This window comes from Euleptes europaea, chromosome 2 (genome assembly GCF_029931775.1).
Source record: "Euleptes europaea isolate rEulEur1 chromosome 2, rEulEur1.hap1, whole genome shotgun sequence".
Taxonomy (NCBI): domain Eukaryota; kingdom Metazoa; phylum Chordata; class Lepidosauria; order Squamata; family Sphaerodactylidae; genus Euleptes; species Euleptes europaea.
In genome coordinates, this window is record NC_079313.1 from 11,178,695 (window position 1) to 11,205,158 (window position 26,464).

At 49.5% G+C, this 26,464-nt stretch overlaps 1 protein-coding gene across 1 annotated transcript in view; it reads right to left on the reverse strand.

Moving 5' to 3' along the window:
• ANKRD24 (ankyrin repeat domain 24) overlaps positions 1-26,464 on the reverse strand; it is a 66,230-nt gene that overhangs the window by 22,546 nt on the left and 17,220 nt on the right. The window contains exons 4-14 of the mRNA XM_056843984.1: positions 25,534-25,598; positions 23,141-23,198; positions 20,014-20,084; positions 18,735-18,841; positions 10,115-10,287; positions 8,318-8,370; positions 8,119-8,211; positions 3,957-4,064; positions 2,492-2,536; positions 2,226-2,324; positions 860-926 (exon numbers count right to left, since the gene is read on the reverse strand). Of these exons, the coding sequence (XP_056699962.1) occupies positions 860-926; positions 2,226-2,324; positions 2,492-2,536; positions 3,957-4,064; positions 8,119-8,211; positions 8,318-8,370; positions 10,115-10,287; positions 18,735-18,841; positions 20,014-20,084; positions 23,141-23,198; positions 25,534-25,598 (939 nt within the window). The remainder of the gene's footprint in view (positions 1-859; positions 927-2,225; positions 2,325-2,491; positions 2,537-3,956; positions 4,065-8,118; positions 8,212-8,317; positions 8,371-10,114; positions 10,288-18,734; positions 18,842-20,013; positions 20,085-23,140; positions 23,199-25,533; positions 25,599-26,464) is intronic.

Consider the following 26,464-nt stretch of genomic DNA (forward strand, 5'->3'; position numbering starts at 1 on the left):
TCCTGTGCCCAAACACATTACGTGCCTCTTGAATATAGGTCCCAGAAGCTTGCATGCTTGTGGGGATTGTTTTTTTTTTTTTTTTTTTTTGCAGTGTACATCAAACTACAAAACCCATGACCTAGTGCAAATGCGACCATAGGATGTTTGAACAAGGTGTCATGCTAACATAGGTTACGTTGTGGTGCCCACGAAACAGCCCTCAAGAGATCTGTTGTGGACCAGGTTAGTAGAATATAGACAAGTAGCCACTAAAAAGAAATGTTCACCCTGGCAGGCCACAGGGGAGTAATATGATCTCCCTCCCCATTTCCAGCATACAATAGTTCAATCCGGGAAGAACTCAACCTTGGCTTTTTATGATTAATGCAAACCAGAGAATTATTTTTTTGGGGGGGGGGGGATCAGAGCCAGCAGGCACTTAAAAAAAATACAAACCCAAATAATTAGGTTAACAAAAATGATGGTTTATGGCTGGGCTCATGCTCTGGACAGAACTTCGCATAATGATTTACCCAGATCAGCAAATATGCCTTGGAGACCTATGTGGTTTGGAAACAAGATGCTGAGCTAAATGGACCTTGGATCAGATCCAGCAGGGCTATCTTTGTGGAGCAGAAGCTATTAGCCAAGATGGGTAAACTGATACTCCATGTACAGAGGCAGTCTACCTGTGTATTCCAGTTTCTGTAGAGTAAACAATTGCGGAAGGGCTCTTGCCTTCATGCCTTGCTTTGTGGGCATCCATCCCAGCAGCATACGTTCGGCCACTGTGGGATACAGGATGCTGGACAAGATGTCCCACTAGTGTGATTCAGCAGAGCTTGAGATTCGGGGATAACAGGACATGGGCCCCTACCTGGGAACTCCAGCAGTTCTTCATCCTGCAGCGTTTCGATGTCGTAGCTGGTGTTCTCCTTCTCGTTCTGAAAGTGAGAACAGAGAAAGGGGGGATCCAGATTCTCACAGGGCTATCTGGTGCCGAGGGTCTCAAGAAGCGAGGTTTGGGGGGGGGGGTCCCTGAAACCACACCAACCTACAACCTTGGTGTCTAAGGAAAGTTTGGTGCTTGACCAGTGGGGGGGGGTGTCTCGTATGTAACATTTCGCTTTCTGCTGGGGCAGCACAGGGGGAGTCCTTTGTTGGAGAAGCAGGCTGTGGGGAAGGAGGTACTCCAGGGGCTGCTTTTGTGGACTGATAAGGCTTAGCAGGATTTGCTTGCTGCCCACCTGCTCAACCTGTATATTTGAAAATAAAATCAATCTGCAGAGACACCAGTATACTCTCTTCACAAGGAAGTTAGATGCATAAAGAAATACAATATTTTTCTATCGCTCAAGGAAATATGGAATGTAGAACTCTCTATATGAAGCCAGCGTGGTATAGTGGTTAAGAGTGGTGGTTTGGAGCAGTGGACTCTGATCTGGAAAACCGAGTTTGATTCCCCATTCTTCCACATGAGCGGCAGAGGCTAATCTGGTGAACTGGATTTGTTTCCCCACTCCTACCTATGAAGCCTGCTGGGTGAACTTGGGCTAGTCACAGCTTTCTTAGAGCTCCCTCAGCCTACCTCACAGCTCCCTACCTCACAGGGTGTCTGTTGTGGGGAGGGGGAAGGGAAGGTGATAGTAAGCCAATTTGATTCTTCCTTAAGTGGTAGAGAAAGTCAGCATATAAAAACCAACTATTATTATTATTATTTGTTCAGTGGCCATACAAGTAGACGTCTCCAATTAAGGACTGTGGCAGGGGGTGGGGGGGCTTAGGTTCCCTTCCTTTCAGGGCCACTGTGATGGTTTTGCACCCTGCTCTGCAGTCAGACCACTATGCTGATGGCCATAAGGTAGTTTTGCAGCTTCCAGGTCAACAAGGGTCAGTTGACACAAAGGGCCAATAGGATTTCACTTGTGCTTATAAAAACCATTGATTCTGGCTCAACTCTTTAAACTCACCAACATTACTAGGGTTGTCAACGCCCAGGGGGCAGATGGAGATCTCCCACTATTACAACTGATCTCCAAGCGATACAAAGCAGTTTCCCTGAAGAAAATGGCCGCTTGGCAATTGGACTCTATGGCATTGAAGTCCCTCCCCTCTCCAAACCCCGCCCTCCTCAGGCTCTGCCCCCAAAACCTCCAGGTATTTCCCAACCCGGAGCTGGCAACCCTAAACATTACATGTTCAACCAATAGGAAGCCTTGACCCCCTTCCCTCTGCTCTTGTACCTCCAGCGATGACAGACGGCTCCGGAGCACTTCCAATTCCTTTCCCATATTCTCCTTCTCATCTCTTTTCTCAGCCAGTTGCTTCTGAAGATCTTGTATCTGGCAGGCCAAAGAAAAATATTATCCCCTGCATTCCTGTCACCCAATTCTGGCAAGAATTGCTGCTCTGGTTTTCAAAGTAAAAGATCGTGTTTCTTGTTGTCAGGTTGGTAGACATGCAAATAGGGCTGAGGTCGTAAACCCTGTAATCCCAGGATACGATTTACCTGCTTCTCCATAGTGTGTAAGGAGGCGTCCTCCAGCCCCGGTCTCTAGCGTAAAGGGAGGGAAAAGGCAGTCAAGGTTAAAACTGACTGAAAGGCTTCTCACTTTTAGAGAAGCTTCATAAATTTTGTATTTATATCATTACTACGCTGAGAGGTTCCGGAGTAAGGGCTGCCTATGAACAACAGCTTCTCAGCGGGAGACCCTTGCCTCAATCCAAATATTGTGGGTGCCACTCTGGCTGTCTATTGACTCAGCATAGCATTTTTACATTTATACCGTCTTGGCTCAGCGCTGTTTTACAGGGACCTCCAAGTTGTGTAGGTAAGGACTGGGTAGGGTTGCCAACCTCCAGATTGCAGGGGGGGGGGGAATATACCTTCCCGTTGAACAAAGTGGCAAAGAAACAACAACGTGATAGCTCATTTGACAACTTGGCTCTAATTTGCCAATATACTTTCCCACCAAAGCACCGCATAAGCAATGGCTCAGCGGTAGAGCATCTGCTTGGCATGCAGAAGGTCCCAGGTTCGATCCCCAGCATCTCCAGTTAAAAAGACTAGGCAAGTGGGTGATGTGAAAGACCCCAGCCTGAGACCCCAGAGAGCTGCTGCCGGTCTGAGTAGACAATACTGACTTCGATGGACCAAGGGTCTAATTCACTAGAAGACAGCTTCATGTGTTCTAATGAGGGGGTCCATATAACTTGTTAGAGCTACGCACGCTCAATAAGCAGTTGTGCTTCAATGCAGCCAAAAGAAAGCGTGGCATGCTGTGGTTTGTAGCGGTCTGTTGCTTAACATGTGAAGGTTTCTTGTTCCTTAGCTGACTTGGAAGAATCAGCGCTGGAAGGCATCAGACGGCAGTGCTGAAACAGCTTGGAGAAAAGCAAACAGCATGGCTAGCTCAGTGCAGCCATTTCGCATACCCACACGGTATGCTTCCTCAGTTCTTCTCCAACCATAGACTGAACAATATAATTAAACAGGGGCGCTTCTAGCATGCCCTCAGAGGAGTGTGTAATAACGCCAATTGGTTGGAGAAGAAATGACGAAGAGTTATCCCCCGCACGGGTATGTGAAACAGCTGCAAACCACAGCCTGCCATGCTTTCTTTGGGTTGCATTGAAGCGCAACTGCTTATTGAGAGTGCAGAGCTCTAACAAGTTATATGGACTCTCTCGTTGTTTGTTGTATTGCTTATGTGGTGCTTTGGTGGGAACCTCCAGATGGCACCTGGTGGAGATCTCTCGCTATTACAACAGCTCTCCAGGCGTCCAAGATCAGGTCCCCTGGAGACAATGGCTGCTTTGGAGGCTGGACACTGGCATTATACTCTGCCGAGGTCCTTCCCCTCCTCAAACCCTGCCCTACCCAGGCTCCACCCCCAAAAAAATCTCCAGGTATTTCCCAGCCCAGAGCTGGCAACCCTAACTGTGGGGTACTGGTGGTCAAAACTACCCCTTACCTCTTGCTTCTGTTTCTCCTGCTGCAGTTCCAGGCTCCGGATCCTCTGTAGAAACTGTGCCTTCTCCTGCCGCAGCCGCACAATTTCCTCGTAAGCCTCACATTCCCCCTGGGAACAAGCGTCCAGGGTGGCATGACTCAGGGTTCTTTCCCCCGTCTTCCCTGCCCTACTTCTGTGGCATCCCTGCCCCCAGATCCTCTCTGCGTCCGGTGGAAATGAGTGCCCCCTGGTGGGCTTGGTGGTGACTACCCGGTTGCTCCGTTCAGCAGAAGATGAACTGTGGTCCGGCAGGTGAGGAGCGTGCTTGAAAATAACGGCGGCCGACAAATAAATATAGCATCAAACAATAGCAGCAAGATGTTGGGGATGTGGATGAAAATGTGGCCTAGAGATGGGATGAGTCCTTGCTTAATGAGTTTGCTTTTTTCTAAACATGTTTGCTCCAGGCTTTAGAGTATGTGCATCTATTTCCCCTAAGACTTCTATACTCCCACATTCATTTGTAACTCTTCGTTAAGTGTGGCAGTCTTAGGTCGTTTATGCATGGGTACTTTCACTCAAATTCGCCCCCGGTCTGTCTCAGTTGTTCCTTGGAGTTATGCATGAGTTTTCCATCCATTAGAGATGACCTCGTGGCCAGCCCTCACAAATCCCGGGACTTCCCGTTCCTCTGTTCACCTGATTCTTCCCTCTCCCCTGAGCACAGCCCAGGTGAGAACCCCATGCATAAGGCAAAGCACGGGGCATGCAAGTTAGGTTTCTCTGACAGCCAATTACAAAGCAGCGTGTAAAGAGGCGGGGATTTAAATGCTTCCTGCTTCCTTGAAGCTCTTTCTGAGCAGAGGAAAGGCTTTTTAAAACCGAGGCTTGGATTTCTCCCCTCTTTCAGATTGCTCCTTTTTTGTTTTTTATTCTTAAAATGTTTTTTAATGCAGCAATTCGATTTGGGGGGATTTTCCTCTCACAGTAAGCTCTACAAAGTAAGCCAATTACAAAGCAGCATTTCAAGGCGCGGGGACTTGGAGCTCGGAGACTGCTGGCGCAGAGATTCCCAACAGGAAGGCGTGGGTCCAGCGAGCAACGAACCTCAGGTAAAACTCCCATGCATAAACAACTTTAGTGAGAAGTGAGGCATATTGGCTGCTAGGCATGCAAATAGATCTTAACAGAAGGCAAGGATTGGTGTAAAAGAAGCTGATGATGACACAAAAGCATTGATACTTCAGCAAGTGAAATCCGTACTGTTCCTCATAGGGAGTTTCCAGCAGGAAAGGGGTATATTGAGATCTCTCTCCAAGCTCACAGTTTCTTCACACTGTCTGTTATTTCCTTTCCCTTTCAGCAATCAAACAATAGCGCTCCTGCCCACTCCAGTCAAAGCGATTAAGTAAGAGAATACAGACGGGCCAAGGCACGGGAAATGATTATCGAATACTTTAGAGAACCAAGCGCCGCACAAATTTAAATAAACAAATACACCAGGAGCCAGTTATCTCATCTTTGAGATTTCCAAAATGTGGCGATTTTCACATTTTAAACTCCATTTTTATGTTTCACCAGTTTTATTTTATGCAGCGTATTTTTTGTCTTGAAGGTCCTGATGCTTCTTCTCTAAGAGTCTGAGTTCATTCTGGAGCTCTCTGTTTGTTCGTTTTCCTTTTCCTGTTTGAGTTTGGCATTTATTGAAATAAATCTTCCTCTCATGAACGCTTTTCTCCCCCCCCCCCATTATTGAGCTCAAAATGTCAGGGGTATTATTAGAATTTAAAAAATCTTCTAACTCTTGTTTTGAAAGGCACTTTGAAATCCAAGAGGATTCAAAGAGAAGGATGTTTGTAAAAAAAAGGTAAAGGTCCCCTGTGCAAGCACCAGGTCATTACTGACCCACGGGGTGTCGTCACATCCCGACGTTTACTAGGCAGACTTTGTTTACGGCAGGGGTGGGAAACCTCAGGCCCGGGGGCCGTATGCGGCCCCCGAGGACATTTTTTGTGGCCCTCCGGAGCTCCGGGGCCCTGCTGCAGAGGTGGGGCGCAGGGCGGCCCTCCCAGAGGGTGTTCCTGGCTTACAGTGGCACTGCTGCGCCCTTTGGACCTCCTCTGTTGGCTGTTGAGCAGCGAGAGGGAGGGGGAAAGAGGCTGGCGGCTCCCGGCGGCAGAGCATGCATGCAGGAGCCAATCGGGCTTCAGGGGGGGGCCTTTTGTGGACTCTGGGGAGGAGAGGGCATGGAGACTGGGGCCCGGTCGCACGGGGCCAGCATGCGCGTTTGTGTGTGTGTGGAGGGGAGGCTTTTCTCTCTTTTCTTCCTCTTTTTCTGTCACTCTTTCTCCTTTCTCTCCCTCTCTTTCTCCCTCTTTTTCTGTCTCTTTCTTTGTCTCCCTCCATCCTTTTCTTTGTCTCCCTCCGTCCTTTTCTTTGTCTTCCTTCGTCCTTTTCTTTCTTTCTCCCTCTCTCTCCATTTCTTTCTCCCTTTCTCCCTCCCTCCCTTTTCCTCTTTCTCTGTTTTCCTTCCTCCCTTGCCAATCGACTGTGGGCTGTGCCCCCCTGGCACCTTGTTTGCTCTGGCCCACTGCTGGCTGCCCTTCCGCCTGGGAGGGGGGAGTGGGGGCACCCTGCAGGCCTTCTCTGTGTGGCCTCCCCTGGGGTTGCCAACTTCCAGGTGGTGGCTGGAGACCTGGCAACCCTAGCCTCTTCCCCCCCCCACAGGGAGATCTACACCTGGTATGGCCCCTGAATGATGTCATAAATGTGCAAATGGCCCTTGGCAGGAAAAAGGTTCCCCACCCCTGGTTTACAGGGTGGTTTGCCAGTGCCTTCCCCAGTCATCTTCCCTTTACCCCCAGCAAGCTGGGTGCTCATTTTACCGACCTCAGAAGGATGGAAGGCCGAGTCAACCTTGAGCCGGCTACCTGAAACCGACTTCTGTCGGGATCGAACTCAGGTCATGAGCAGAGCTTGGGACTGCAGTACTGCAGCTTACCACTCTGCGCCACGGTATGTTTGAGAGAAGCATTATTTCCTAAGTTGTACACACACGTACTAGCCCTGACACCAGGGCCACGATTACCCCCATTGGTTGCTTTTTGGTGTAAAATAGCAACCTCTGACATTCTGGTTGCACATTAGTTTGTTACGAAGCTCTGCTGAAAGGCAAGAAGATAATCTAGTTTATTTATTTTTGTATTTATTGTCCCGATCTACCCCAGCCAAAGCCAGGCTCTGAGAGGCTTACATCAGAACATTTCTATCGTGTGGTCTCAATGTCCATTCCAGTTAGGGTCGCCAACCTCCAGGTGGTGGCTGGAGATCAATCAACTAATGCCTAAGTAAGTGAGTATTTGACTTACCATTTAAAAATACAAAATCAAACTGCATGAGGTATGACTGTTTTTACAACTGCCCTTTTTGTGCTTTCAGTGACATGGACATTAAACAAAACCAAGAATGTTTTCATTTGTAAAGTCTGTCTACCGCCAGACAACCAAGAACATTAAAACACGAGCGGCCTAGCACTGAAGACTTGAACGATCTTCACCGTTTCTATTTAAAACTTTCTATGATGCCCCAAAGCAACCAACCACTATTCTCGAAAAGAACTCGGAGAGTGGGGGAGGAATCAGCATGGAACTATGAGCACATGCGATACAACGTGAAGTCTGAAATTTGCAACGCTCAGTTGCGGTGGTGCCTGATGCTGAGTGGGGCTGGTATGGGGTTGTCAGTCCAGCTAATAAAGTCCACATTGGAATATTATTATCAACCACTCAACTTCCTGTTTGCAAAATATCGTGTTTTCCAAGCCTCAGGTAAGTGGTCGATTATGCGTATTGGTTAGTGATATACACTATTTTGTAAGTTATTACACTTTTGGTTATTTTAAAAGCTGGGTAATTTTCTGCTGTTATTCATTTCAACACACGTTACAGCAGGCTGACCAATTGTTATTGCTATAGCCTCCAGGTACTAGCTGGAGATCTCCTATTACAACTGATTTCCAGCCGATAGAGATAGGTTCCCCTGGAGAAAATGGCCGCTTTGACGATTGGACTCTATGGCATCGAAGTCCCTCTCCTCCCCAAACCCCGCCCTCCTCAGGCTCCGCCCCAAAATCTCCAGGTATTTCCCAACCCGGAGCTGGCAACCCTAATTCCAGGCTCCTTACCTGGTCGGGGGCGCTCAAAGGTGGCGGGGGGGCCTTTCTCTTCTTTGGGCTGTTGTTTTTGCCCTTGGACAGTGGCTGCCAGGGGGAGGAAGCCTGTAAAAAAACAGACATCCCTGAGAGAGGCCATTATAACAGACACCCGCCCAGCTGCTTGTCCCGAATACAGATGCACCCCAGCCCCGGTGTCGAAAAACATTACCTGCGAGGATAATTCAGCTGATTCCTCTTCTTGAAATGGTGTGGGGGGGGAAGATGGAGAAAGGGATGAAGAACAGAGAGCGAGATTAGGGTTGAAGGAATGACAGCAGGAAACGACATACACTTTCTTATAGATTTTTAATACATTATAAAAAATAATAATGCCTGCATGTTCCTTTCCCCTAGGCTGAATTGAAATTGAGGGAAATTAGGGATGCCAGTTCGGGGTTGGGAAATACCTGGAGATTTGAGGGTGGAGCCTGAGGAGGGTGGGGTTTGGGGAGGGGCTTCAATGCGATAGAGGTCCAATTGCCAAAGCGGCCATTTTCTCCAGGGGAACTGATTTCTGTTGCCTGGAGATCAGTTGTAACAGCGGGAGATCTCCAGCCACCACCTGGAGATGCTTTAACTAGAGATCCTTTAACTAGAGATGCTAAGCACTTGAACCCAGGACTTTCTCCATACCAAGCAGGTGGTGTCAAGGGTAGAGCGTAGGACAAGGATCTGATCAGGTTCAAATCACCCCTGAGCTGTGAAGCTCATGGTATGACCAAGGGCTAGTCACTGCCTTTCAGTCTGACCTATCTCTAGGGTTGCCAGGTCCCTCTTCACCACCGATGGGAGGTTTTTGGGGTGGAGCCTAAGGAGGGTGGGATTTGAGTGGTAAAAGGCCCATTGCGAAGTGGCACTTCTGGGCATAAACCAAAATTATGCAATCGCTTTGGCTCAGCCGTGCGCAATCCGTTCCTCAGTTCTGCCCCCAAAACCTCCTGCCGGAGGAGAGGGGGGACTTGGCATCCTTACCTCTCTCGTTTAGGATGAATCAATAAATTAACCAGTGCAAGGGTTGCCAGGTTCCTCGTCACCACTGGAGGGAGGTTTTGGGGGCAGAGCCTGAGGAGGGCAGGGTTTGGAGAGGGGAGGGACTTCAATGCCACAGAGTCCAATGGCCAAAGCGGCCCTTTTCTCCAGGGCAACTGATCACTGTAGGCTGGAGATCAGTTGTAATAGCAGGGGATCTCCAGCTAGTACCTGGAGGTTGGCAACCCTAATTGGTGCCCCATCTCTTCTCCATATCCTGCACAGGGAATCCCTGTGTGGGCCAGAGCGAAGGGTTAATAGAAATAATGAGAGCAAGCCTTCTGAGGTCCATGAAAGCAGATTCACGGGCTTCAGAAGAGGCTGAAGGAGATAAGCGCTAAAAAGGAGCAATGAGTCTGTAGTCTCCCCAATGCTTTGCTTTAAGCATCAGTGGTTTCATTGGTATGTTATGAGGTAGCTAGTTTGGCCAAGGCCAAACTGTAGAGGCGTGGTTTCATTAGCATAGCACCCCAAAGAGAAAAATCGCCTTCATTTTAAACTGCTTTTGCCGATGCCCACACTACAATTCCCTGAGGCTTCTCATTCTCCTAGGGTTGCCAAGTGCCAGGTGGTGGCAGGCAAACCCCTGCCAATCCACCTGGCTGCCCGCCGACCAGCTCAGGGTCGGCAGGCAAAGTGTGCACATGCGCCTGCCCACAACACCACGTCACTTCCTGTTTACACCTGGAAGTGCCACATCACAATGGGCCTTTCCCCAGTTTCAGTGGTAATAGACTTCTTTGATGCGGCGCTTCCAGGTAAAAACAGGAAGTGATGCGATCATGTTGGTGTGGCCGCGCACGCAATATTTGCCTACCCCCCCCCCCCGCTCCAAAAACCTCCCGCCGGAGGAGAGAGGGGACCCTACATTCTCCATCTGCTCTAGGGCCAGAGAGGGCAAAGGAGGAGGAGGAGGGCTTACCGCTGGCCCAAGAGTGGCGGTGGACAGCCTCCTGCAGGTAGTGCTGGATGAGGGCGTTGCCCGTGGCTGCGCCATAGTGCGCCGCGTCGTGCCCCGTGGCATCAATGAGACCAACCCGGGCCCTGCCATGGACGAGAACCTCCACTGTCTCCACGCTGCCGTTCTCGCACGCCACCATCAGGGCTGTTCTGAAGCCAAGACAGGCCCAGTTAAGTTCAGAGGGACGGCTCTTGGACAGAGGTGCGCGAGCATCAGGACTAAGGAGGGGTTTTCTGGTGCGGTAAACGAACAAACGGAGATCCCCCGAAGAGAACACTGCAAATGTTTATGGCCTTTTATGCGTGGCTGTTTCACCTCATGGTCACCCCTCCCACAACTCCGGGGCTTCGTTTTGATAATAATACATGCCACTTCCAACCGTCAGAAGTTGCCTCGCTCTCCCCCAGCATCTCCCCGTATTTTGAAATTTGCAATAAAACAGGTCCCTGACAATGTGGGCAAAATGCGGGGAAACGCAGGGGGAAAGCGAGGCAACCTCTGATGGTAGGGAACAGCACACATAATCAAAACAAAGACGCAAAGTCATCGGAGGGGTGACCGCGAGGGAAACAGCCATGCGTAAAAGACTTACAAATCACAGAATGGGAATATTGAAAACAAGCCAGTCGCGTTCCCTGCATTGGCAGGGTGGGTCAAAGGACATAACCAGGACAACTCCTCTGCGTCCAAAATCCTCCCAGCCAGATGATAGGTATGCCAAGACTCTTAGGATCTGATATTCTAGCGAAAGTAATTTCCTCCGGCAGAAGGAGCCTTCCCAGGACATGAGCATCTTGCATCGGGTAGGGCTGTCAAAAGGGAAAAAAGCCAAATTTCCCCCGATTTGGCGGTTTTCAGTTCGGATGGAACCGAATTCAAGAAAGGGTGGGAAAACGATGAGCCAAATTCGGCGAGTTCGGGGCGATCGTCGAATAAATTCGGCAAATTCAGGGGTTCTGAATCAGCAACATAACCATCAGTTAGTAAGCAGCATTCTCCCGCGGCCAATGGTGGCCAAGCTGGGTCTTCTTCTGGCCAATCAGTCACGGTTGAGTATGTGAGCCCAGCTGCTGCGCGGCCCAGGGAGAGAAAGAGAGTGTCTGTTTGTGTGTGAGAGAGATTCCCGTGGGGGTGTGTGCGTGTGTACATTCGCGCCTTTCCGCGGCTCTGGGGGAGCATATTTAGAGGTAGAGGTCCCAAAATTTCAGTGTAGCTTCAGGGAACCCTTCTTGCAAGAACCCCCAATTTTTGTTAAGATTGGGTCAGGGGCCCCATCCTTAATGTGCAACTTTATTCCATTTACAGCACAGTCGCGGCTTTCCGCGGCTCCAGGGCGGCATGTTTGGAGGTAGAGGTCCCAAAATTTCAGTGTAATTTCAGGGGACCCTTCTTGCAAGACCCCCCAATTTTTGTGAAGATTGGGTCAGGGGGTCCTGCCTTATGGGGCCTGGAAGGGGTCCCCCCATTCTTAATGTGCATCTTTATTCCATTTACAGCACAGTCGCTGCTTTCTGCGGCTCCGGGGGAGGCATGTTTGGAGGTAGAGGTCCAAAGTTTCAGTGTAGCTTCAGGTGACCCTTCTTGCAAGAACCCCCAAGTTTTGTAAAGATTGGGTCAGGGGGTCCCGAGTTATGTGGTCCCCCCCATCCACCCACTGGAATGATTGGGAGCAGGCGATCCTGTGCATCTAGAGAGCGGCAAATCCAAGGCAAAACCTCCTGTGCATAAATGGAATTGTATTGGATTACTCCTGAGAAGACATCCACAGTAAGACCCATTTTGGGGGTTTTCTCTATAATTTTTTACCTGTGTATGTGTGGGGGAAGCAGAGTCTGTGTGTGGGGGGGAGCAGTTTCTGTGGGTGGGTAGGGGGAAGCCAAAGGGGGCTTTCGCCCGTTCTGCCGAGGGGTGTATGTCCCCGCTCGCCTCTGCGGGAGTGTGTGCTGTGCTCTGCTTTTGTTTTTTGCCCCTAGCCTGGGGTTGAGTGCGACGGTGCGGCTTGCATGAGTCTCTCCCCGGCGCCACTCGGCAACTGCGCCTCCTCCTCCTTGGTTTTTTACCCGTTTGGGGCCAAGCCATACTGGTTTGAGAGGGGGGGTTTCGCCCGTTCTGCCTGGGGTTGTGTGTGGCTGCTCGTGTCTCTCCCTCCCTGGTTTGGGGGGGCTTCAGTTGTGCATCCTCAGGTTTTCCCTCATTCATAAGATTGGTTACCGTATTTTTCGTTCCATAGGACGCACCTGACCATAAGATGCACCTAGTTTTTAGAGGAGGAAAACAAGAAAAAATATTGTTTTCCTCCTCTAAAAACTTGTCTTATGGAGTGAATGCCGGCGTTCCCCGCCCCGACAACCAGCTGGGAGGTGGGCGGGGCCGCACAGAGCTGGCTGGGCACGTGCGCGTCGGGACGGCGCGAGCTGGTGCAACCCGGACAAGCCGTCCCCCTTGCAAGATGGGAGGGGGCCTTAAGGGGGGCAGAATGTCAGGCCTGTATCTCAGTTGATTTGTTTAGTTTCGTTTTCCCACTGACCAGACTCAAGGACTGATGTGCATATCTAAATCCGTTTGAAGCTCAGGGAACCTCAGCTCTGTTTGTGATTTGTAATCTCTTGCTTTTTTCTATGCTTTTATATTACCAAGTTCAAGCCAGCAAGCTCCATTGCTGTCACCTTTACTTTATGCTCTGTTAACCTATTTGACCAGTAAAACCCAGCTTCTTTAGACCTGACTGTCTCTGATGTGGTTTCTGGTTCAGGTTAGGCCAAAGGCTTACATTGTGACAGCAATGCTCATACTTTCTACTAACTGCCTAGCGGGATCCTGAAGGACGTGGATGTGGATCCCTGGGCCCTGCTGCTGGGGTCGTCGACTTGCCCTGACGACCCTACCCTCCTACGGGATCTGTTATTGGAAGCAATACGGACTGATGCGGAAATCAACTGCCTAGTGGAACTTATTCGAGGCCAGTGGCAATCGCTAGCCGCGGCACAACCTTGGACCTCTGAGGACTCGGATCAGAACGTCTACCATGACCTTGTGATCCTGGACGGGCTTCTGGACGAAGTACAGGCTGCCCAGGATGACCTGGTCACCTTAACTCGCTTGTTGGCAAGGTTAACTCTGCAGGAAACTCAACAGCAACCTTTGGCAGCCTCCCCAATTCGCCCTGCCGCATCCTGAGCCAGTAGGCGCCGGTAGGTGTTTCACTGGTGCCAAATGCGGTTGAATGTCAAGCAGAGGCACAACAGACTGCTGTCCAAACAGCGCTACTGTTTGTGGGACTACCAAAGGATACCACGGTAGCCGATCTAACACGGTTGTTGACCCCTACTTTCGGGGCTGGGGCACCCGAGCTAGCGGTCCAGGTCCAACCGCTGCTGGGCGGGGAGTCTGAACCGCTCCTCGCCCTTTTGGAGAAAGAACTTCTACCGATTGTTACCACGGCTGCCACCCTGAAGCTCAAAGCCGCCCAGGCTCTCGCGGACCAAGAGGCGGCGGGGGCGGCGGCCAAAGCTCAGGCCGAACGGGATAGGGATCAGCAGTTGGCTGCAGAACGGGTGCGAGCGGATGTGCACCCCAAAGACACCATGCGGACCGACCCCTCGTTGGGACCAACGTTTTCGCCGGCTTTGTATGGGGACAGCTCCCATTGGGCCACTGGTTTGCGGTCCAGTCAAGCACATCGTCCGGGTGGCCCTGAGGAAGAAGTGCACCTATTGCGGGCTCAAAACCGGGAGTTATACGATCGTGTAGACCACCTCCAGGATCAAATGGAACGCTTATTTCTAGAAAACGAGTGCTTGCAGCAGGCGCTGACGACTCCAGCGCAGCCCGTTCTCCCTGTACCCGCAGCACCAGTACACCTCCCAGTTCAGCCGGGTGTACCCGCTCAACCACCCACAGCACCAGTAGACCTCCCAGTTCAGCCGGGTGTACCCGCTCAACCACCTGCTCTCCCCCTAGCCCCAAGAGCCCTGGCTGTACCAATTCCTGGGGCACCTGTGCAACCGGGACAACCCATACCCGGTCAATGGAAGCAACCTCAGCTAAAGACGACCTACGATGGTTCGCTCGAGACTCTGCCCTGTTTTCTACATCAAGTGGACAGTTACATGAGAGAACAGGGGCAATACTTTCCCACAGAGGATAGTCGAGTTCCTTTCGTAGCCTCTTTATTGACGGGGAAAGCAGCCAACTGGATGGTTCTTCAATTTGACACTAGATCCCGTTCTATCCGCTCCCTCAACAATTTCATGTTTGCCTTGCGGAGATGGTTTGGGGACCCCTTTATGGGGGAGCGAGCCAAAGCAGAACTATTACAACTCAGACAGGGCTCCTCTCCAGTCCGGGAATTTGCCGATGAATTCCAAAGACTGGCCAGTAAAATTGTGGACTGGCCTGAAGCCACCCTTATTCACTATTTCAGGGAAGCCTTACACCCTGACATTCTTAACTGGTCGTATATGCGGGGTGATCCAGAGACCCTAGAGGATTGGATTTTACTAGCTGAGGAAGTCGAGAGCCGCCGACGTTTCATTTCCCTGGTCCGGCAACGGAGCAGGGATAAAAGCGCCCAAAAAAACCCATCAAAAGCGCCGCTTTCCAGCCTGTGTAAACCTACGCGGCCACCTCTGGATCGCGAAACAAGATTCCAGAGGGGGGCTTGCCTAGTTTGCGGGGAATTGGGTCACTTTGCAGTGAATTGTCCTCAACGCCCGGAAAACACTCGCCCCAGCATGCCATCCCGAGCTAGAGGGAGACCTCAACGCAGAGGCACCGCGGCCACCCGCAGCGCAGCGCCGGGACGACCCACACCCTCTGCACTTCACATTGAGGAATCGGCTAACCTTTCTGCACCAAGTGACCCCGCAGGGTCCCGGATTACAAGTGCCCCACTGGGGGACAACTCTCCTTCTTCTGACGAGGATAATCAATGGAATTCTCCAGCTCTAAACCTGGAAACCCCACTTGACCTGTCAAAAAACGGATACGGTCTGTGGTGAGTGGAGCGTCTCCACAGACCCCTGCAGAATCTCCTGCTAAACCCAAGACTCCCGTCAAGGTGAGTGAAGTGGAAACCACTGTTTATGTGGACGCAGTGTTACAACACTATAAAGGGGGTCCCCAATTACCTGTCAAAGCACTTATAGACTCTGGCTGCGGCCGCACTTTAATTAGTGAGGCCACATTTGCAGCCCTCAAAGTCAAGTCCGAAGCGCTACCAGCTCCCGTCCAATTCGCCCAGATGGATGGGAGCCATTTTAAGGGGGGACCAGTCGATCATCGCACACGGGGAGTAGCGATGGGTATTGGTTCTCATTGGGAACAAATAGACTTTACCATAGCCCCCATCCGATTCGAAGTTGTTCTAGGGATTAATTGGCTCAAAGGTCATAGTCCCTGTATAGACTGGGAAACTGACACTATCTCCTTTGCCAATCCCAAGTGCGAACAGCACCGACATGAAGTCGCGGTGGTACCTCCACCCGCTCCGGCTTTAACCTCCGATACCTCATCGCCGACTCCTTTGCCCGAGGTATACAGAGACTTTGCAGATGTCTTTGATGTTAAAAAATGCGACGCTTTGCCCCCCACCATGCCACAGATTGTGCAATTGAAGTGGTCAAAGACTGCACACTAACTAAGAGCAAGATTTACCCCATGAGCGTTTCCGAACGCGCTGTGTTACATGACTTTTTGGATAAAAATCTTGCTAGAGGGTTCATTCGACGATCAAACGCTCCCAACTCAGCCCCTGCGTTCTTTGTCCGAAAAAAGGAGGGTGACCTACGTTTATGCATTGACTTCCGAAAGCTTAATGCAGTTACCCAAGCCAACGCCTATCCCATACCATTGATTTCAGACATTTTGGGACAATTACAAGAGGGACGCGTTTTCTCCAAATTAGACTTAGTGGAAGCTTACTATCGAGTCCGTATCCGTGAGGGGGACGAACCCCTCACCGCTTTCTCTAGCTGTTTTGGAATGTATGAATTTATTGTGATGCCTTTCGGGTTAAAAGGGGCCCTGGGGGTCTTCATGCAACTCATTAACGAAATCCTCCATGATTTACTGTACCGCGGCATGGTAGTTTATTTGGATGACATCCTTATTTATTCTAAACCATGGAGGAACATGTTGCACTGGTCAGAGAAGTTTTGCAATGTCTGCGTAACCACAAAGCTGCGTAACCACAATGCAAAGCTGTCTAAATGCGAATTTCACCAAGAGAAAATAACTTTCTTGGGGTACATAATCTCTCATCGTGGCCTTAGCATGGACCCCGCTAAAGTCCAATCGGTACTTGACTGGACTCCACCCTCCACTCGCAAGCAAGTGAAGCAATTTCTGGGCTTTGCTAATTTCTACCGCGGTTTCATTCCCAACTTCGCTCAAGTGGCGCTGCCAATCACTGACCTCCTGAAAACGAAGGGTAAAGGGGTTTCTGCAACGTTGCCCTCTGCCAAAATACTGTGGACTGATCAATGCCAATCCGCCTTTGCGGCCCTCAAACGGCTTTTCACTTCTGAACCTGTGCTGCAGCACCCAGATCCGAACCAAATGTTTATTGTGCAGGTCGATGCATCCGATGTAGCCATGGGGGGGCCTTCTCCAGAGAGGACCAGACGGTCTCCTTCACCCCTGTGCCTACTTCTCGAAAACGTTTGCGCATGCCCAACTAAACTGGCCCATTTGGGAGAAGGAGGCATCAGCTGTCCATCATGCCCTTACTCTGTGGAGGCAATTCCTGGAGGGGTCCAGGGTCCCCTTCAAAGTCTGGACCGATCACAAAAATCTAGCTGCCCTCACGGGGACCCATAAGTTGTCCGCAAAACAACAGCGTTGGGCGGACTTCTTTGCTCAATTTTGTTTTGTTCTTAAACATGTGCCTGGGAAACAGAACGTACTTGCTGATGCCCTATCCGGATTGGCTCAATATCCAGTAAAACTTGATCGGCCGACAGACTCTTTATTCAGCCCGGCACAAAGAGGGGCCCTGCCCATGCTGGCCATGCAGACCTGGTCCCAAACTCGACCTCAGCATGGAAACTGCGCAGTGGCCGACAGGGTCTCCCACCCTAACCAGCCGGCTCCCTCGCCAGCCCCCCTTGCGCCGTCAGTATCCGGCACCCCGCAACAATCAGTTTCCCCCCCCTTCCATCACCACCAGCTCCTGGTCCAGCCTCTCCCGCGAAAGGAGGGGGGATGACCATCTCCAACTCCTTCCTGAACTCCCTTCGGGCTCAGTGCTTAGCCAAATGCACTGCCCAGACCCTGCCCCAAGGTGTGCTTGAGCAAGGTGGTTGTTGGTACAAAGACTCGAAATTATACGTGCCTAAGATACTTCGAAGAGAAGTCCTGCAATTGGCCCATGGAGCTAAAACTGCGGGACACTTTGGGTTCCTGAAAACCCTTCACTTGTTGCGCAGACAGTTTTGGTGGGGGGGATGCGTTCTGATGTGGACTCCTTCGTTTGCAGCTGCCCTATTTGTGCCACAGTCAAACGGTCTCAAGGCAAGCCCCCAGGACTGCTGCAACCGCTGGAATTCGCGCCGAATTGCATGGATTCGAATCGGGGGAGTTCGGACTTTGGCATTTCCCAAATAAAAATGGGCTGAATTTTGCGGAATCCTAATTTTTTTTTTCAACAGCCCTAATCAGGGGGTCTTCCTCGGCTGGTGGAAACCACCCTTACTAGTGGAATGGATCTATCGGAGATCAGGAGAGGCAAGTACCTATCATAGGGGGTGCTATCATCGCCACCATGTGATGATATGAACATATGAAGTTGCCTCATACTGAATCATACCCTGGTCCATCAAAATCAGTACTGTACGGTACTTTCTAACAGCTAGAACGGTTCCTCAGTGGAACCGGCTTCCTCGGGAGGTGGTGAGCTCGCCTTCCCTGGAAGTTTTTAAGCAGAAGCTAGATGGCCATCTGTTAGCAATGCTGGTTCTATGACCTTAGGCAGATCATGAGAGGAAGGGCACCTTGGCCATCTTCTGGGCATGGAGTAGGGGTCACTGAGGGTGTGAGGGGAGGTAGTTGTGAATTTCCTGCATTGTGCAGGGGGTTGGAATAGATGACCCTGGTGGTCCCTTCCAACTCTATGATTCTATGATACTCTCACTGGCAGCGGCTCTCCAGGGTCTCAGACAGAGGTCTTTCACATCACCTACTTGCCTAGTCCCTTTAACTGGAGATGCCGGGGATTGAACCTGGGACCTTCTACATGCCAAGCAGATGCTCTACCACTGAGCCACGCCCCCTCCCAGTGGTACCCTAGGGGCCAGCATTGGACTAGGGCGATACTCCAGTTCTCGCCCCAAAACTCTATAGAAACCATGAAGTTTGAAGTGGGGGGTGCTAGAACGTCATGTCAGCGCTTCCAGGTCACACCAGAAGTCATGTCACCATGCGGGGACCATGACTGCCGCACTCCCTAATTGGCTGGCCTGTTTCCCCCTGCTAACTGGCTGGCTGATGGCAAGCACCGGCCAAAACTGGCTAGAGGTTGCCCACCATATGCAGGCACCTGGCAAGCCTGCACCCACCCCATTGACTGCATCACACACACACACGCCTTGCCCCTCACCGGCCCCGTTGATCTCTTGTGTTCACGGCCGCTCCCCGGTGCAGCAGGTAATGGCAAAGCTCCGAATGGCTCATCTTGGCTGCCAGCATCAGTGGGGTTGCCCCATCCTGCCAAGGGAGAGGAGATGCTGAAAGGACAGCGGCACAAACCAACCAAACTACAGGGTAAGGGTGCAGAACCATAGATGAGAGGCAAGTTAGATTGAAGTCCAGTAGCACCTTAAAGACCAAAAAGATTTTCGGGGTATGAGCTTTCAAGATCCAAAGCTCCCTTTGGTGATTTATGCATGGCAGTTTTACCTGAGGTTCATTGCTTACTGGACCCACACTTTACTGTCGGGAGTCTATGCACCAGCAGTCTCCAAGCTCAAATCAAGAAGTATTTGAAACCCCGCCCCTTGAAATGCTGCTTCGTAATTGTCTGTAGTGATAGAAAAGTTCCCTCCCCCCCATCTAATTGCCGCATAAAAAAGCATTTTAAGAACATAAAACAAAAAATGGAGCAATCTGAAAAGAAGGGGGTGGGGGAGAAATCCAACCCTCGGTTTTAAAAAGCCTTTCTTCTGCTCAGAAAGAGCTTCCAGGAAGCAGGAAGCATTTGAATCCCTGCCTCTTTACACGCTGTGAGCGAAATGAAGCTTGCATGTCCCGCACTTTGCCGTATGCACAGAGATTTCACCCTGGCTGAGCTCAAGGGAGAGGGAAGAATCTGGTTAACCGAGGAACAGGAAGCTCCAGGATTTGTGAGGGCTGGCAGCGAGGTCATCTCTAACGGATAGAAAACTCATGCATAACTCCAAGGAACAACTGAGACAGAAGTTCACGTGAGGGAAAATACCCATGCATAAACGATCTCAGTCAGATACTTCATCAGAGATTTGACTCTCGAAAGCTCATACCCCGAAAATCTAGCTTTATCTGAAGAAGTGAGCTTGATGCCCATATTAGTACTTGGATGCAGGAAATGAAGGAAGTCCAAGGTTGCTATGCAGAAGAAGGCAATGGCAAACCACCTATGTTAGTCTCTTGCCATGAAAACCCTACTGGGTAAGGTTGCCATAAAGCCTAGTAACGTTCAGTAGGGCTAGAAACTTTGTGTGTGTGTGTGTGTGTGTTTAGAGAACAGCAAGATTCATAAGAAACAGCATTTTGCAGGAAATATCCCATTCTCTGCCCTTTTTTTTGTGGCCACTTACTAAGGACATTGATTTGGCGGTGAGAAGATACAACCAAAAAGAAATGGGAAGTTTACCTTGAACTGGGGAAGGGGGGTGCCTTACCTGGTCCTTGGTGTTCAAAGAAGCCTTGAAATCACAGAGAATCTCCAAGCAAGAGATACATCCGCTGAGCGCTGAAAAAGAGAAGGGATCAAATCTGCTGTTGCAATGGGGCATTTCAATACATGTCAGGGTTCTACAAAGACCACAGCACCAGAGGCAATTTGCAACTTCTAATGCAGATGTGGGGAGGTGTCCTGCCTTCATATCAACAGAAAATAATAGGTACAAAGTAGCTCCAGCATCCTATCTGTTTCAGTTGAAAGGAGGAAGCCATAGGAGAGCATTTACTTTAGCTCGTGTCCAGGCTCTCCCTTCGGCTATGTTGGAGGGCCGTTTTAAGAAGATACCAATATCAGAGAGACTCTGCCCCTGTGGGTCAGGAGAGCTGGAATCAGTGGCACATGTTTTATTTGGTTGTCCCTGGTATAATGAGGCTCGTGTCCAGCTCATTTTCCCGCTAATAAAAGGTGTCACAGGGGTGACACAATCAGATTTATTGCAGATGTTGTTATTGGGGGAACATCCTCCACTGCGAGGTTCTGCGCAGTAGCGATTAAAATCCGTCAATCTAAGAGTATTCCTAAGGAGTGAAGGATCAACCTCAAAAGGCTATGTAGTTATGTATGCAGACTATTTAGGACTGAGTTCCCAGAAAGAAGGATTATGTTGTAACAGCATATAGTATGTACATGTACATCTGCCCGTTGAACTAACTATATGTATTTTTCTGGCAAGGCCGTAATAAAGTGTTTGTTGTTATTTGAATGCCGAATGAGACTTGGCTACAGGTGATTAATTTTTCCAGGCGGTATCAGGTGAGGAAATCACCTCATTCAGTGTGTGTGTAAAGCAACTGACTTATGGCAACCCAGTATGGTTTTCAAGGCAAGACATGTTCAGAAGTGGTTGGCCACTGCCTGCCTCTGCGTAGCGATCCTGGACTTCCTTTGTGGTCTCCCATCCAAATACTAACCAGGGCCGACCCTGCTGAGCTTCTGAGACTTGCCAAGATCAGGCTAGCCCGGGACATCCAGGTAAAGGCAAGAGACAGAGGTAATTTGCCATTGCCTTCCTCTGCATAGCAACCCTGGGATTCCTTGGTGGTCTCCCATCCAAATATCTGCAGGTTTTGGAAGCTAAGCAGGCCAACCCTGCTTAGCTTCCAAATCCTGCTGAGATCAGGCTAGCCTGGGACATCCAGGTCAGGGCACCTTGTTCAGTAATTCCACACAAACACACCCCGCACATAGAAACCTAGTATGTCAGGGAAACATGAGTGTTGTGTGTGTTGCCCAACGGAAGCTGCAGCAGACCAATCAGCCAGCTTCCCTAATTCTGTTCCTTCATTGCTCCACCATTCCTCTCTGTGCTGCATTCCTCTCCTCCTTAATTCCGGTTTAACTAGGAAAACGTCTAAAAGTAATCCTGGGATTGGCGCATGCACACTCTGTCGCAGCTTTCTTTTCTGGTGCCTTCCACACATTTGCATTGTTTCCCTCCAGTACTGATGTGAACATGAGCATGGAAGAAACACTGCAAATGAGCAACCTTGAGGGAGCTGTAAGCATGACGATGCGGTGTTATGCCAATGTGCACATGTGCTTATTGGGAAAACACACAGTTACTAATGCTCACATGTGCTCTTGCACTCAAAAATTACATGCATCAAGATCGATTTTAAAGGTAAAGGTAGTCCCCTGTGCAAGCACTGGGTCATTACTGACCCAAGGGGTGACATCACATTTTGACGTTTACTAGACGGACTGTGTTTTACAGGGTGGTTTTCCATTGCCTTCCCCGGTCATCTACACACCCTCAGCAAGCTGGGTACTCATTTTACCAACCTCGGAAGGATGGAAAGCTGAGTCAACCTTGAGCCGGCTAACTGAAACCAACTTCTGTCGGGATTGAACTCTGGTCTTGAGCTTCTGACTGCAGTACTGCAGCTTACCACTCTGTGCCACAGATTCTAGGTACAGGTTGAGTATCCCTTATCCAGCCATCCGATATCCGGGCTGATCCAAAAACCGGGCGTTTTGAGCTGACATGTAGGCGTTACTCACAGGCCCTCAGCAGTGCCATGGATGGTTCAATGTACACAAATTTAAAAATGTTGTTTAAAATTACATTCAGGCTGTGGAGCGGATGTCAGTCCGAGACCCTCGGGCTCCACTTGGGGACGGTCGAGGAAAGCTTCATCGGCCTCAGACCAGTCCGACAGGGAGTCTGAACTGTCCTCCCCGTCGGTAGCAGCCAGCTTGCCCTCTGTTGCTCCACAGAGCTTGGTTCACTGCTGCCAAACTCTCCTCCTCGGCCTCTGCTTCTCTCGGTCGGGTCTGCTGCCAGGTAAGTACGGCCGGTGAGGGGGGGGGGATGTCGGCTGTTGACCCAGGACACAGGCCATGTGTATAAAATGTATATAAAATATATAAAAAACATAAATGTTTAGACTTGGGTCCCATCCCCAAGATATCTCATCATGTATATGCAAACATTCCAAAATATTCCAAAATACAGAAAGCTCTGAAATGCTGGTCCCAAGCAGTCTGAATAAGAGATACTCAGCCTGTAGTATTTTATCAATGCATGTTGGTAAAGTGGAGGGGGGAAGACGCACATGAACTGAAATGCCCAAGAACTAGGTTTACCAGGTCTCTTTGCTCCACCGGCGGGAGCTCTTCAGCAGTGCGCGACCCATGTGACGCGCCCACGTCACTTCCGGTTTTACCCGGAAGTGCCACAGACGCTCTATCAATCTCTATCAATCTATCAAAAGAAGATTGCTAGAGCATCCGCGTCACTTCAAAGTAAAACTGAAAGTGATGTGGATGCGTCACACGGGTGCGCGTGCCTGCGTTGCCCGCCGGTCTTCAGGTAATCGGCGGGCAGCCCGGTGGATTGGCAGGATTTTACCCGCCACCCCCGGGCACTTGGCAACCCTACCGAGAACTGTGACAAACCTTGCATGCATACACACCGTACAATATTTGGAAGTAATTTTTATTTTAATGGCAGGTTCTTAATTCTTTAATCCAAAGCAAGACTGGGTCATTAGCCACTCCAACATTCAGGACAAATTGGGCACGGAAGAATTTCGGAAGCATTGCGTGCTGCGGAAAGAGCTCACCCGCATGATGCAACGCAGTCCGTCCATTGCTGTCCGCCACGTCAACAGGGCAGGATGCCTGAATGAAGGCAGAACGAGACAGGGAAAGGCAAGTCAACTGCGGACGTTTGGCACTCTTACAGAGGAACAATCCCCACTGAATGCAGCAGCACTTACTTCCGAGTAAGCCCATACAGGCTCAGGCTGCAGTTTTGATTTCTGAGTCCCCAGTGGACTAAGATGAAAATAACTAAATAATAATTAAAGTAAAAACAGATAAAATCAAAGTTATTCACAAAAGAAGTAACAAAAATTATATTCTGTTCTGTATGAGGAGAGTTGGAAGTCGGTTTCTGTGTTTTTATATTTCACTTTTCCTTTTTCCCTTTTTTCTTTTTTGTATACCCTAGGCCATTGTGCATGGTCAGTTTTGATGCTCACTCACAGCTCTTTTTTTAAAATGCGACTTTAAAAATGCCTATTCACGGTCCTGGCGCAAAAGGAGAAATTTCACACACACACACACACACTTGCCTACTCCTTCGTTCCTGTTTGCATAGCCATTAGCATGTGCATAGCTAACGCACCACTATTGTTTTGCATGGCTCCTTGAGGGGGATTCTTCACCGGCAAAGATCAAAGGTCATGTTAAAGGGGCTCTTTCGTAATGCGAAGATGGTATGTGCCGGCTTCGCGGTCACTTCCGGAATGACGGTTCAAGGTGAAAAATTAAAAAAAAAATATGTGGGGCAATTCAGCCTGGAACGCGCTGCTAATTGCCATGCAAAAATAGCCTATGTTCTTTGGTATATCTTGACATATTCTGTAATATTTTGCACACTTCAATACAACTATTAAAATTAAAAAGTTTTTTTTTCAGAATTTGACTGCGTACACTGTGCAGTCAGAGAGCAGCCAGGTCCAGCGGAAACAGACTGTGCGTAAAAGGCCCACAAGTGGAACTTCAGAGAAGAAGCAGGATATTGTCCTAAGAGTAACAATCTGGAGACAGCCGAGGAATGACGCTTAACAGGAGAGAAAGTGCTGACCTCGCCATCCCGTCTAGCTGCCCTCTTTCTCTCCCCTCCATGGTCTTCTTCGTCGTACATCAGACGTTGCCTATTCCAGCGGGGCCAAGACTGAGAATGGCTGGCTTAAGCCCGTCTAGCGAGTGTCAGCAAGATTCAAGCTAGTTGTTCTCACTTAATGCTCTTTCTCACTGTGCTATGCCAGCTCATTCAAAAAGGTGCCCATTCAGCGCCAAGGGTTTCTCAGGTGCTGCGCAGAAAGCATGAATTGCACTCATACAATCCTTCCCAGTAGGGTTGCCTGGGAGGTTTTTGGGGCGGAGCCTGAGGAGGGAGGGGTTTGGGGAGGGGAGGGCTTCAATGCCATAGAGTCCAATGGCCAAAGTGGCCATTTTCTCCAGGGGAACTGATCCCCATAGTGTGGTGTAGTGGTTAAGAACTGTGTTTCATGTTGATGAGGGAACTAGCTTGTTCTCTGTTGCTCCAGAGACTAGGACACGGAGTAATGGATTTAAACTGTGGAACACAGGCAGGATAAATGCTGCTGCAGTCATCTTGTTTGTGGCTTCCTAGAGGCACCTGGTTGGCCACTGTGTGAACAGACTGCTGGACTTGATGGGCCTTGGTCTGATCCAGTAGGGCCTTTCTTATGTTCTTATGTTCTAACTAAGAGAAAAGCAATTCCACCTAAACATTAGGAAGAACTTTCTGACAGTGGGGACAGTTCGACGGTGGAATGCGCTGCCTCGGAGGGTGGTGGCGTCCCCGTCTTTGGAGGTCTTTAAGCAGAGGCTGGATGGCCATCTGTCAGGAGTGCTTTGATTGTGGGATCCTGCATGGCAGGGGGTTGGACTGTATGGCCCTTGTGGTCTCTTCCAACCTTGTGAACTTGAGAACTTGAGAATGGTGGTTTGGAGCGGTGGAGTCTGATCTGGAGAACCGGGTTTGATTCCCCACTCCTCCACACGAGCGGTGGAGGCTAATCTGGTGAACTGGATTTGTTCCCCCACTCCTACGCACGAAGCCAGCTGGGTGACCTTGGGCAAGTCACACTCTCTCAGCCCCACCCACCTCACAGGGTGTTTGTTGTGGGGAGGGGAAGGGAAAGTGATTGTAAGCCGGTTTGAGTCCCCCTTAAGGGGTAGAGAAAGTTGGCATATAAAAAACAACTCTTCTTCTTCTTGTCCTCCTCTATCAGCTGGAGATCAGTTGTAATAGCAGGAGATCTCCAGCTACTACCTGGAGGTTGGCAACCCTACAAAGCCCAACAAAGCCCCCTCTCTGCTATTAACCCTGGATGCTGCTATACTGCCTAGAGCCATGCATTTTTGAGCCCTGTGTTTCTGAGCCTTTCCTGATTCTCATGCACCCAAAATAGGTGCTTACCTGAAGTAGTTTGCTCACGCACTGCGGGTGGCCGTGTTTTGCCGAGAGATGCAAAGCCGTGTAACCTGTGGAAGAAGGAGAAGACCTAGTGTTGTTTTGTTGATTATATTCATTCATAAACCTTTAATGGCATATAAATTGTTACAACTGATACGAACAATGATCATAAATCTTAAAACCGATAAGATAAAATCATAGCCAGTAACATCAGATATCAGAGGTTATACGTTTTTGGACATTTAGCACTTCTACTAAAAAATTGGCGACATCCACTGTAACCTCTGGAGCTGAATCACTCATTAGAAATTGACATTTAACTTTATTAGACAGGTAAAACTTGGGATGTAACCAGTTTTTTAACCATTTTCTATGAGGTGTTTCGTATAGAGAGCAATCACATAGAATATGTTCAATTGTATCCAAGGAATTTGAATTACAGGGGCAAGTCCGTTCGTGAATTGGGATTTGATGGAACCTTCCATACAGTATCCTAGATGGGAAGGCATTGACCCTGGCAAGAGAGAAAGCTCTACGGAGAGTAGGTATATCCAAATTATAAAAATAATGGGGAATACTGTTTTATTCAAAAGGCACAACATTGCTGAGGAGCAGACAAAAGGTTGCGTAGGATGCAACCATTGTAACTCTATATCTAAAAGACGTTGTTTGATTATTTTAAAAATGTGCGCCTCTGTAAATGGAACCAAGTCATCAAGAAAGACTCCGATTGATCTTATTTTAGTCAATATCAAGTTGTCCCAGGATGTATTATGTTCTTTTAATAATAGAGATAAAAGAGAATCGTGCTCCGCTCTAAAATATAGTTTAAGCCAGTAACGAACAGTTAATAACCAGGCCTTGGTTTCGCACAGGTTTTGGCCTAGTTCAGAGATGATTGCGTAATAGGACACACAACGAGGGAAACCCAGAA